The sequence below is a fragment of the Gopherus flavomarginatus genome, chromosome 13, assembly GCF_025201925.1.
Source record: "Gopherus flavomarginatus isolate rGopFla2 chromosome 13, rGopFla2.mat.asm, whole genome shotgun sequence".
Lineage (NCBI taxonomy): Eukaryota > Metazoa > Chordata > Testudines > Testudinidae > Gopherus > Gopherus flavomarginatus.
The window spans coordinates 28,364,699-28,377,111 of record NC_066629.1 but is presented as its reverse complement, the minus strand read 5'-3'; the positions used below and the strand labels follow the sequence as shown (position 1 = coordinate 28,377,111).

At 56.0% G+C, this 12,413-nt stretch overlaps 1 protein-coding gene across 3 annotated transcripts in view; it reads left to right on the top strand.

Moving 5' to 3' along the window:
* Positions 1-12,413, top strand: part of LOC127033746 (transmembrane protease serine 13-like) — a 92,488-nt gene that overhangs the window by 12,403 nt on the left and 67,672 nt on the right. For 2 of the 3 annotated variants that reach the window (XM_050921909.1, XM_050921908.1), the window contains exon 2: positions 11,801-11,917. The exons of the other annotated variant lie outside the window; for it this stretch is intronic. In XM_050921909.1, the coding sequence (XP_050777866.1) occupies positions 11,801-11,917 (117 nt within the window). The remainder of the gene's footprint in view (positions 1-11,800; positions 11,918-12,413) is intronic. 3 annotated transcript variants of the gene reach the window in all.

Below are 12,413 nucleotides of genomic sequence, written 5' to 3'. Positions count from 1 at the left end.
TGCCCCCTTCCACCAGCCATGCTGTTCCCTGAGCCGCTGGTGCACCGGAGCTGACTGTTTTACATTGCCCACCTTGTACCCTGCCGCTCCTGTCCCTCCCTGTGAATGTTGTGCATTGTTCCCTTCCCTCCCTCACTGGGTGAGCAGAGGTGGCCGTGCTGCAGGAACTCAGGTGGAACAGAGTGACCCCAGAGCAGCTGTGATACTGAAGGCAGCAGCCCTGGGGGACTCCAAAAACAGCTTGTTCCTCTTTCTAGCTAAAGCAGAAACTTCCCTGGAGCTGCTGAGCTGGAACCAGGTGTGGTTTGGAAAGTGAACCAATGTCTAGGCCCTGTGTTCCCGGAAATACTCCCTCTTGTTTCGGGGCACATGGAGCAAGTCAGTGCCGGGGGTGAAGCTGACGTGGTACGATTAGCAGGCAGGATAAACCCCTCCCTCTCTGGCCTTCAGAAATTCCATGGGCCAGGCTGGCAAGGCTGTGAGCTAGACAGACAGCAGGAATCTACCTAGGCTCGGCTCCTGTTTTGTCCAATGGCCTCGCTGAGGAAGAACCTCGTTTACATTCAGCACGGCGGAGTTGTGGCTCTCTGCTGCTGTGAGATGCAATCTCTTGCTAGGATTTTCCAGCAACTGGATGCTGTGCTGTCACTCGAGGGGCACTCACTGTCAGCGAAGCATTGCCTGGGTCAGGGCCTGGTTCGTGCAGTGCCAAGATGGGGATTGGGCCACAGGACAGGATGTTGGCATGTGCATGGCGCTAGGTCACCCTCTAGTGAAAAAGGGTCCTTATCTCTGGTTATATCTGCTGGTGTAACCCCCCCACCCCGCTTGCCATTGCTTGTGAGGGTTTTATCTCCCCAGCAGGCGGGATCACTTGTTGGGAAAAGGTTGGTCTTGTGGCTATGGGGCAAAGCTTGGAGATACTCCATGACTCGGTTTCCCCTCCCCCTCTTGTCTAGTTAGACTGCCAGCTCTTCGGGGGAGGGGCTAAGTGTTTGTGCAGCACCCGGCACAGTAGGCCCCAGTCTCAGTTTGGGGATCGAGCTGTTGCTGTGATACAAATACAGACACTCAGAATCAAACCAAGACACCCTCATGATTTAGATCAGCTGCAAAGCCCAGCCACTGTTGCTGACTATATTTTCCTAGGAAGTGGTTGTGTTCTGCCCACTGAACCACTGAAATGCTATAGTGGTAACATAGGGACTCCATTATTACCAGCTCCATGTGCTCAAAAAATCATGAGTCAAGACCCAGAAAATCCAGAGTTTGGCTTACAAATCACGAGGTTTCAAAAACAACGGGTCCAGGGTTCTTGTTCTTTCCCTTCTGGTCTTGGAGGTGATAAGGTCATTCAGATTTTCAAGCTTTTCTCTGCAGTCACAGGGGCTAGAAGCTCGACCCCCTGAGAGTCGCACCTAATCCCGTCACTCCAGGAGCGGGGCTTTTAAGCAAATTATCAAATCTCATGAGACGCAAAACATTTGGAAAAGCTGGGATCTTCGACTGTCAGCGCATGGGGAAGGGAACCAGCTCTTTGTCTTGTGTTTGTTCAGTGCCCAGCACCTGGGCCGTGGCTGGAGCTGCCAGCTGTGACAGTAACACAAATAGATAATAGCAGTAACTACATGGGACACCATACCAGCCGCAGGGAAAGTCAAACAGCTTTATTGATCTGGGGCTGAGATACCGCTCTCTGCCAGTAGGTGGCACACTATTGATGCAGCAATTAGCACTTCTCCAGGGTCATCATCTATCGCTTGCAGGCCGAGGATGGATGTCCCTGGGAGGAAGATGAACGTTTGGCTTGATGCTTGCACGCATGGGAGAGCATGCTCCCCTTCATCCTTCTGGTGTGCTCTTTAGCATCCAGCATGCAATCTCACAGCTGTGCACTGCAGGGTCACACAGCCACACAAGGGGCCAGCATCATGCCTGGTGCGAACTACTCTGACTTCCAGGGACTTGCACCAGGGATGCCTTTGGCCTGTGACTGTGGCACTTGTTAAGCCATGTGGTGTGAATCCTGCCCTAGGAGAAGGCAGAGCTAGGATGACTTGCTGCCTCTCGTGATGGGCTTTCTCAAACAGCACTCTAGATGCCCCGGTAGCTGTGCTCCAGATCCGCCGAGCCAGCTGTTTCCAGCTGGGAGGCTCTCTCTTGTCCCAGCAGGTTTTGTAGTGGGGTGGGGAAAATGCCAGAATATTACCATCTACGTTAGCACTACGCTATTCGAGATCTCCCTGGAGGGCCAGGCTGCCCTTTCTTCATTGTTTGTTCTCTTTACACGCTCTCAGGAAAACACAAGGCATTGCTACACTGGAGAGGCATGACACTGCAAGGAAAAGTCACCTGCAGGAATTTCACAGAGGCCAGGGCTCCCTGTGCTGAATTCCCTTGGCAGAGGGGCATCATGCTCCTGGGCTCCCAGGCCTGGCTAAACTCCCTTTCCACCCCAACAAGGCCAGGAGGCCAAGGTTGGGAATACAGTCCCCAAAGGTCTCATGTCTCCCTTGGGTGGTGCAGCCTCAGGTCCATGTCACCTGCCTGGCTGTCCTGCTGAGCCCAGCTCCCTGCACAGCCATGGCTGGCCAATGCACAGTGGGGGCTCTGATTCCATTAATTTGGATGCCCCCATGCTACAAGTTGCAGTGTCCTGTGGAGCAGCTCAAGCCTCAGGAGAAGGAGCCTCCTGTTATGGTTATTTTGGGGGCAGGCACCCTGAGCACCCCAGCAGGTTTTCATTCCTCACCCTGGGCCTTTGCAGGTGGTCTGTCAAGCAGTCTCTGCCTCTTGTCTGCTCCAGGCCTGCTGAGGAGATCAGCTGCATCCTCAGGCTTCCTTTCCACATCCCCCTTAGACACAGGGTGGAAATGCAGCAGCTGCTGGGCCACGGGACCCTTGAGGGCTGTGCAGAGCAGAGGGGCCCTTGACCCGCTGTTACCCTAGGGGAGCTCTGTTCTGTAAGGACTGTGCAGTGAAGTCACGTCTGGCTGCCTGGAGTCTGATGTGTCTGCCGGGTTGAGGCGACCCTGCTGGGATTTTCCCTGCAGGCCCCGGAAGCCCAGGTGTGTGGCACACAAGGAGAGAGAACACCCTTGGCCTAGGTAAAGGAAGGTGGAGGCTCCGAGGCTGAGCCATGGCTGGGAGCCAAACTGCCTCCGTCACCAGAAGGGATGTTTGAAGAGCAGCTGTGCCTTCTCGGGCAAACACAGAGCAGGTTGTGTCAACAGGGGGAGAGGCTGAGGCAGAGCCAGGTGGATGGGCTGAGCAGGACAGCCCTGTCTCAGCCAGCACAGCTGTCAGGGAGATGATCTGCCTGCCTGGGTGCGTTGCATAAGCTGTTCCCGTGGGTTCGGGGACCCAGGAAATAAATGGATCCTAAGCCAGGTAATTAAACAGCATTTTCTCTCTCCTCTGTTGGGCTGAGGTAGAATCATAGAATGTCAAGGTGGGAAGGGACCTCAGGAGGTATCTAGTCCAACCCCCTGCTCAAAGCAGGACCAATCCCCAACTGAATCATCCCAGCCAGGGCTTTGTCAAGCCTGACCTTAAAAACCTCTAAGGAAGGAGAATCCACCACCTCCCTAAGTAATAAATTCCAGTGCTTCACCACCCTCCTAGTGAAAAAGTTTTTCCTAATATCCAACCTAAGTCTCCCTCACTGCAACGTGAGACCATTACTCCTTGTTCTGTCATCAGGTACCACTGAGAACAGTCTAGAGCCATCCTCTTTGGAACCTCCTTTCAGGTAGTTGAAAGCAGCTATCTAATCCCCCCTCATCCTTCTCTTCTGCAGACTAAAGGTAGCTCCTTAATGATGCTGCTGGAGGTGAGAGATTTAGAGCATTGGCTGCAACCACGTGTCCTCGCTAATCTCTGCTGATGCTCCTCAGTCCTAGCCTGCAGCTCCCTTGCTATTCCAGCCGGTGCTCCCTGCCCCCACGCTCTGCCAGTGCATCGCAGTCTCAGAGCTGCCCAGACGGGGGAACAAGTGTAGCAATTTGCCCCAGGCCCCCCAGGGGCCCCACAAGCCCTGGCCCGGCGGTGGTCCAGGTCTTTGGCGGTGGAGTGGGGGGGGGCCCTTCAGTCGCTCCAGGTCTTTGGCGGCATGGGGCCCTTCAGTGCTGCCAAAGACATGGAGCGACTAAAGGGCCTCCCGCCACCGAAATGCCACCGAAGACCCGGACCGCCGCTGGGTGAGTACAAGCACCGCAGCCCCCCTGCTTTGCCCCAGGCCCCCTGAATCCTCTGGGCGGCCCGGTTCAGTCTCGTTGTGCTACACTCTGGATGCAGGAGATTGCATGTGAAGACGGCTCCCCGTACCACGCAGCATGGTGGATTTTGTGATGCAGGGAGATCTCTAGGCGGAAGATGCACTGAAACTACCAAACTCCTTGTGCTTGCGAGCTTGGCCCTAGGTTTCCAAACATGCTGAACTGATGCATGAATTAGTGACCCTGGAGCCCCTATATGAAGCCTGTCTATGCTGGTGGATCTCGGTGTACACCCAGCCCCCTTGGTTTGCTGAGCAGGTTTGCACATTGCACAGAACATTCTCTGGTCATGCACAGTGGCAGTCACAAGGCCACAGGCCCATGGATTAATTATTGCTCCAGTGGCCCAGCAAGAATGTGGTCAGTTTGCAAGTCCAAGGATGGTTTTCTTGCCACTCGGACAGCAAACTCCGTCCAGGCTTCGACCCCCTGCCGTGATCCTCCTGCCCCCACACCCCTCAGGGAAAGTTCTGTCCGGGGTGCGCTGGCTGCTCGGCTGATGATGTGTGAGGCAGAACAGAACCCAGCGCCCTCTGCTGTATCCATAGTGAGAGCTCAGAGGAGGGAACAGGGAGCAGGTCTGATTCTGACCTGCAGGGAGCAGAGGTGTGGAGTCAGTAGGTGCCATTTTTACCTAGCTATCGACCAGTTTAATTCAGAGAACTGGGCGGTTCTGGGAGCTGGTAACAGAGTTGGCTCACAGGTTCCAATCCAGACCCAGGCCAACAGGGATGAGCGACGGCTGGTCCCCACGCAGGCCCATTGCCACACTTGGGGTCTCTCTGGTTGTGATGCAGGTAACACCTGGCTCTGAGGAACTCTGGACTTAACCCAGCAGCTCATTTTGTGTTGGCCAGCACTGACTTTTAGTCACTGCCTACCGGGATGTGGAGGCAAGTGCGAGCCAGCGCCTTGAGGCGAAGTCTCCACGTCTTCCTCCGGCCGGCCGGAGAAATGAGTCCTGTCAGGTTAACTCAGAGGCACAGTGAGGCAGGGTGGTGCAGTCAATGTCCCACTGCCACGTGCTTGTGCATGCAAAGCCCAGATCAGAACAGACGTGGTGACACGCTGAGAACAGGGACTGGGGTCCTCAGTCTCTCTCCTGGCCCCCAGCGCTGCAGTGTCTGAGCATTTGGAGGCTTGCTGCTCTCCCGTTCCAGCTGCGCTCAGCGGACCCTTGCAGTTTCCAGACCACACTGTCCATGTTCCCAAGTGAGGCAGAGGAGCAGGGTTCTGTGGTGTGTGGGGGTGAGGAGTGCCCATGCACAGCCACCCTATTTTATGCCCCTGCCTTGCCTAGCTGTGGGCAGGAAATCTGGACTCTGCTTCAACAAGTCCTGCCGCTGCCCTCTGAAAGCGGGGGTGTTAATAGCACCAGGAGCCACATCTCCGCAGGGCATTAGCTGGGTCTCACTGGGCTGCACCAATGCTGGCATCTAGCATTGGTGCAAATGCTGGAATCTCCTGGGGAAATATTCTCATCCCAGGGGCATTTTTATCTAATTTTAGCTTGTTAGGGCTTCCTCTCTGCTGCCTCATTATGGGAACTTGCAGCTGGCAGGTGCTGCTGCCCCTGAGCCAAGGCATGGGGATCTGACCCACGCACAAAGCTGGTCCAGGCTACTCCAGAGTGTTCTGGGTGGGTTCAGAGGCCACAGAGCAGTCCATGGGGAGAGAGCTCTGAAATCAAAGCAGCAGGGCCCCTTTACTATGCTGCATGGCAGTAGGAGATGGAAGGGGGCACGGATGCTCCATGATATTAACAAACCCTGCAGGCTTCTTTCTCATGCACTGTAACAAGCTGTGGCCAGCTAGGACATCACAGCTGTCACTGTGCAGTACATTGTGGCTGTTTATAATTTCACAGGGACAGAACTCAGCTGCTCCTATTCTAAAAGCATAAGGCCCCTAAGAGAATCCCCCTTAGCTGTCAGCTGCATGGGGGTCTATGACACACCCATCGAACAGTTCTGATTCCCGCCAGTAGAGGGCAGCAGTGCCATTAGCACATCAGCCAATGCATTACTGTACTTTTCACTGACCAGACAGTGAGAAATTCTTGACTAGAGATTTGTGCTTGCCCACACTGGCTAGTTGGGTTGTGTGACTGAGTGACAGCATCGCTGACCCCAGCCAAATCCTGAGATGAGCTGAAAACTCATAGGATTTATATAATAATAAAATGCATCATATAGTGAAATCATGAATAGTTACACCAATGACGTACACAATTATATACAATATAAGGATACATAGGAAATGGAACAATACATAATAATTTGGTTTTGTTTTCTTGGCCTTCTGGTTTCTGAGCCTTTAGGGGTCACGTTTCCAAGCTCTGCTCTGCAAACACAAGGGCTAGAAACCTGCTTTTTAAAAACAGGAGACAGGAAAGTCTCCCATCATCATGTGACTCCGGCAGCTGGGGTTTACGAAAAACACCTTACACTAGTGGTTTTAAACCTATGGTCCGCAGATCCCTGGGGAACTGCAGACTGTCCAAGAATTTCCATAGGGGTACACACCTCCATTCACCATTTTTTAGGGGTCTGCAAATGAAAAAAGGTTGAAAACAACTGGCCTACGCTGCAAAAGTTGGCAGTGTTGGAATCATAGAATCATAGAATATCAGGGTTGGAAGAGACCTCAGGAGGTCATCTAGTCCAACCCCCTGCTCAATACAGGACCAATCCCCAACTAAATCATCCCAGCCAGGGCTTTGTCAAGCCTGACCTTAAAAATCTCTAAGGAAGGAGATTCCACCACCTCCCTAGGGAACCCATTCCAGTGTTTCATCACTTTCCTAGTGAAAAAGTTTTTCCTAATATCCAACCTAAACCTCTCCCACTGCTCCTTGTTCTGTCATCAGGTACCACTGAGAACAGTCTAGATCCATCCTCTTTGGAACTCCCCTTCAGGTAGTTGAAAGCAGCTACAAATCCCCTGTCATCCTTCTCTTCTGCAGACTAAACAATCCCAGTTCCCTCAGCCTCGCCTCATAAGTCATGTGCTCTTGCCCCCTAATCATTTTTGTTGCCCTTCGCTGGACTCTTTCCAATTTTTCCACATCCTTCTTGTAGTGTGGGGCCCGAAACTGGACACAGTACTCCAGATGAGGCCTCACCAATGTCGAATAGAGGGGAATGATCACGTCCGTCAATCTGCTGGCAATGCCCCTACTTATACAGCCCAAAATGCCGTTAACCTTCTTGGCAACAAGGGCACAGTGTTGACTCATATCCAGCTTCTCATCCACTGTAACCCCTGGAGTTGCAGAAAGCCCACGGAAGGGCAGAATGGTGCTGGTAGTGGCTGTGTCTAACCACACTTGTTGCTGGCAGGCTTCCTGCCCCATTTCTTGACCGGTACAGTCAGGGATTTTCTGTCTGAGAGCCGTGCTAGGCAAACTGTGCACCAGGGCTGATCCACAGCATGGAGGTGACTGTTTTCGAGGACTCTTTTATACCATAGTCATCCTCCACATTTGCAATTCATCTATTTCTAGGAGCTTCGTGGCAATCCTGGTTGGATCGTGCTTTGCGTATGGGCCCAAACCTCGTTACTGAGCTGTGTTCCAGCCTCTGTCTCAAGGGTTAATGGCTACAGTGCAGTGTCTGTGGGAAAGCCATTGCAGGTGTCTGGCTGAACAGGGTGCTAACGGGGGAGCAGGTGGCGACTGTAGGGTGCCATGGCAGGCACAGAGGAGATGCTGAGTTCCCTGAGCCCAGCTGAAGTGGGAGGTAGCCTTTGCTATAAATCACTCTTTCCTCATTTAGAAAAGGGGGCCAGAGAACTGGCCACGGCTGTGCTGGGTGTCTGAACACTGGCTCCAGTTGTGTTAGCTCCTAGGAGACGGCTGGTACAAAGGCCGGTGTAGCTGTATAGATAAAGCATCAGTGAAGCGAGAAGAAGCCTGTAGTAGACAAGGTTCAGGAATATGCACAAAGCGCCTGGGTTTTGTAGGGCTGATAGCACTTGTTGTTCCCTGTGAACGGCTTCCTCTGGGCAGCTCTTTGTGGGGTTTTGACTGTGGCTGGGCAGAGACAGTCAGGGGCGGCTCCAGGCCCCAGCACGCCAAGTGCATGCTTGGGGCGGCAAGCCACGGGGGGCGCTCTGCTGGCACCGCGGGGCGGCAGGCAGGGTGCCTTTGGCGGCTTGCTTGCAGGAGGTCCGCTGGTCCTGCGGCATCTGGACCTCCCACAGGCAAGCGGCCCAAGGCACCCTGCCTGCTGTGCTTGGGGCAGCGAAATGCCTTGAGCCGCCCCTGGATACAGTCACCTGTGAACAGCGTCCCCCTCCCTGCTGCACCTCGACCAGCAATGGTCCTGTGTGGAGCCGCTCCCGGTGCGGGGAGGTTGCCTGCCTGAGGGGTGAGTGCGTCCGGCAGCGAGGGGGTTTCCACTCTCCCTTGCAGGGGCCTGGCACAGCTGGAAGAATGACTCAAGCAGGGGGCTGAGAGCGCAGAGCAGGCAGACATGTCCCTCGCGCTGTGTGTGTGACCCAGCTGCTCAGGCTGCGGGTAACAGCTGGCTTGGGGAAGGCCCCTGCAGTCCCGTTCCAGGTTGAGCCCGTGTTTTGGAACCTGAGACCATCAGCAGTTCCCCTTCGCCTGCCCTGAGCTCACCAGACCCATCAGTGTCCAGGGGCGGCTCCAGGCACCAGCACACCAAGCGTGTGCCTGGGGCGGCAAGCCGTGGGGGGCACTCTGCCAGTTGCCGCGAGGGTGGCAGGCAGGTTGCCTTCGGTGGCATGCCTGCGGAGGGTCCACTGGTCCCGCGGCTTCGGCAGACCTCCCGCAGGCTGCTGCCAAATCCGCAGGACTGGGGACCTCCCACAGGCAAGCCATCGGAGGAAGCCTGCCTGCCATGCTTGAGGCGGCAAAATACCTAGAGCTGCCCCTGTCACTGTCACACAGCTCAGGGAAATAGCTCCAGCCATGCTAAGAGCTGGGGTGTGCTGCCCGGCTTTTCCCCCAGGGAGCCCCGCAGAGCCTGTGGCTGGGCCAGCACTCACTGGGGTGCCTGGCTGGCAGGGAGCGGAGACTAGGAAGCTGCTCTTTGGCTGCGGATGGAGCCCATGACTAGGGAGACCCTGGAATACACACTGATTGTATGGACAGCTCAGCCCGGCGGCCCCAGGGTCCCTGGAAATGGGGTGCTGGGCGGAGAGCCCGCTGCAGGGATGGGGGCTGTGGCCCTTTTGTGCTAGACAGGTGGGGCCATTGGCTCCTTCCAGAGGCAAAGATTTACGCCTCTGAAGTATCTGCCCCAGGCCTGGGATGAATCGTTGCCGTCGGGTTATCCAGAAAGGGGTGACTCCCCTCCATGGCAGGGATCAGCCCGCTCCCACTGTCCTTTTGCGAGGGTGTTTTATCAAAGGGCTGCTGCAGGCCCCCAGTCCCCTGCCCATGGCTCCCCGCCCCAGGGTCTGTGCCCTCAGGCTCCAGGGCGAGAGGGACGTTAGTGCAGTGGGGATGGGACGGCACAGCATCGAGATGGGGTTCTGCTGGCCTGGTGGGTAAAACTCGGAGTGCCACAGCAGGGCATGGCCGCTGGGGGGGCGGCTGCCCAGTAATTGCCCTGCCCGGGAAGACATGCTGCTGCTGGCGGCGCTGCCGGGGGCTGATGGAGCTGTCCGACAGGGTGGTGCACTGGATCCGGCATCTGGCGCCAGGAACCGAGCCGTGAGGAGAGTCAGGCCCTGCTGGAGCTGAGAGTGGCAGCGAAGAGGAGGCCAGGGGGGCCCTCGGCCAGGCCCAGGTTTGGGGTGGCATGGTGAAGTTGAGCAAAGGGGCTGAATCCCAGGTGGTCCTGGGAGCCTCCCCAGAGCGCAGGGGGCACCGTGACCAAACCACTGGGCAGCTCTGCCCTGCACGTCTGAGTGTGTCCTTGCCCCCCGTGATGTTTGTGCTTTCACAGCTCTTGCCCCACCTTCCGACTTCTCCTAAACCTGCCGGAGACTGAGCAGCTTTGGCCACAGGGCTGCTGGGGAGCAGAGGTGAGCAGGCAACCACCAGCTGCTTCCCCTGGGCTGCGAACCTGTGACTGCCCCGTCTGGGACGACAGAGGCAGCAGGTCCCCCTCCTGCCCTGGGCTATGGGCACGCAGGCAGGACTGGAGCTGACTTGTTTGGGCTGAAAAGTGCAGACTCAGGCTGAGAGACAAATTGTGCTAACTTGTGTTGATTGAAATACAAACGAAACGTGCCCCTGGCCCTGCTTCCACGGCTGGACCATGGGCATGGCAAAGGGCATGTCCCAGGAAGGGCTGGCTCACCCCTCTGAACGAGCGCCATGTGGGACAAGCAGGCTCTGTCCCCTGATAAGGGGGCCCCACAATCCTTGCCCTCCCTGCTGCCCCCCGTCCAGCCAGGACCCTCTTATCTGGGCTCAGCACCAGGCCCTTCCCCATGGCTGTGTCCCAGTCTCAGCTAGGTGCAGCAGGGCCTGGCCATGCTGGGAAGGAATTGCAGAGCTGTGAGTGAGCAGCCTGAGCCTGGGGGACCCTCGGGGCCCCCAGAGCTGAGGTCAAACCCGGTCACCTCCTGGCGGTCAATGTAGGCCAGGAATAGCCGGGAATTGACAACTCCTGGGTCCTGCTCCTGAGGAATGAGGAATTCTGTTTACAGCCAGCACAGCTTCCTGTTTAGACTGAAGGCAGAGAGTCTCCTACGCTGCCCATACTCACTGTGGAGACGTCATGCTCCCTTTCCGGGCCGATTTTCCAGCACAGAGACTGTTACACCTGCAAATATCCCCATCCCGCTCCTGCCTTTGGGGTGAACATGGGAGAGCTGCAAGCACGAGCACTTCTCTGTGTGTGCAAACATGGCTCCTTGCACTTGCCAGTGCTGGACTCCCATCTCCCAAAGCCCCCATCGCTCCTTAGCAGCACGTGTGTGTGACGGGCGTGCTGAGAGGCCATGGTTGAGCCAGAGCTCCATGGTGCCAGGCGCTGCGCAGGCACTGTGAGAGACAGTCCCTGCCCCAACGAGCTCACAGTCTAACTAGACAAGATAAAGGAGGGGAAGAGACTCTTGCTCCTCCATGAGGGTCAAAGGGAACAAGCAGGGAGCAAGGTTGTTTCCTACCAGATACCCTGTGTCACTGCTGCAGATGCCCAAGGACCATTGGCCTGGACCCACTGACCTGGTGGGGGTGGGGTCATCAGACAGGAGAGGATTTAGTTTCTTTAAAAATGAAAGCTGGGATTCTCCCACAATCCTGTGACTCCAAGAGCTGGGGCTTTAAGAACAATCCTGGATCCCTGAGACTCAAGAAGCCCCAGAGGGTTGGCCCTGCTGTGCTGCGTTAGGTATTGTCTACATAGTAGTAATGCCATGCACAATCTCACCATGCCTTAAGAAGAACAGTGCAACCGGTGAGGTGGCAGGGAAGGGCTCTGTTGCCCACCCCGGTCCCCAGGACCCACCTCCTTGCAGCACTGAGCACCAGAGCTCCAGGTCACCTCCCCAGCCTCTTGGGAATGTTCCTCTGCAGAGCATGTCCTGTTTCTGACTTGCAGGAACCGAGCCCATCAGCATCCTTGGGCTTATCCTGGGCATCGGCCTGGCCTTGCTGCTCCTGGGTATCCTGAGCTACACCATTCTTAAGTGGTACCTGAGAGGACCAGGCTGGCATCGTAAGTATGGAGCAGTGGAGAAGGGCTTAAGCAGAGGCATGTACTGAGCCTTTAGCAGAGGACACCACTACCATAGTCCCCTCTGAACATCTCCATGTACGTTCCTGTGTCTGGCTCTGAGCGGGGACTGCCCCCTAGACAATGGGAGTGCTGATGGGACAGTGCCCTGGTCAGAGAAGGGGCTCCTGCGGGACCCTGCACAAGGATTTCACATTTGTGTGTCTAGTCCAGATCCAAGCTAGCTGTGTGGCACAGCTGGTGAGTCTCTGTGCTGCCCGGGCATTGCTGAGTGAGACAGGGAGTGTTCATCCCACTGAGACTAGGGCCAGGAGCGCAGCATCCAGCGTCTGTCCCCTGCTGCATGATGCTCTGCTGACGCCTCCCCAGGTCGCATTCAGAAGGGCGGACAGTGCCTGCCCTTTCCTGTGTGCACAACAAGCAACCCGTGGGCAGGAATTGCTCCAGCCCTGGGAGCAGGAAGCAGCCAAGCAGCACC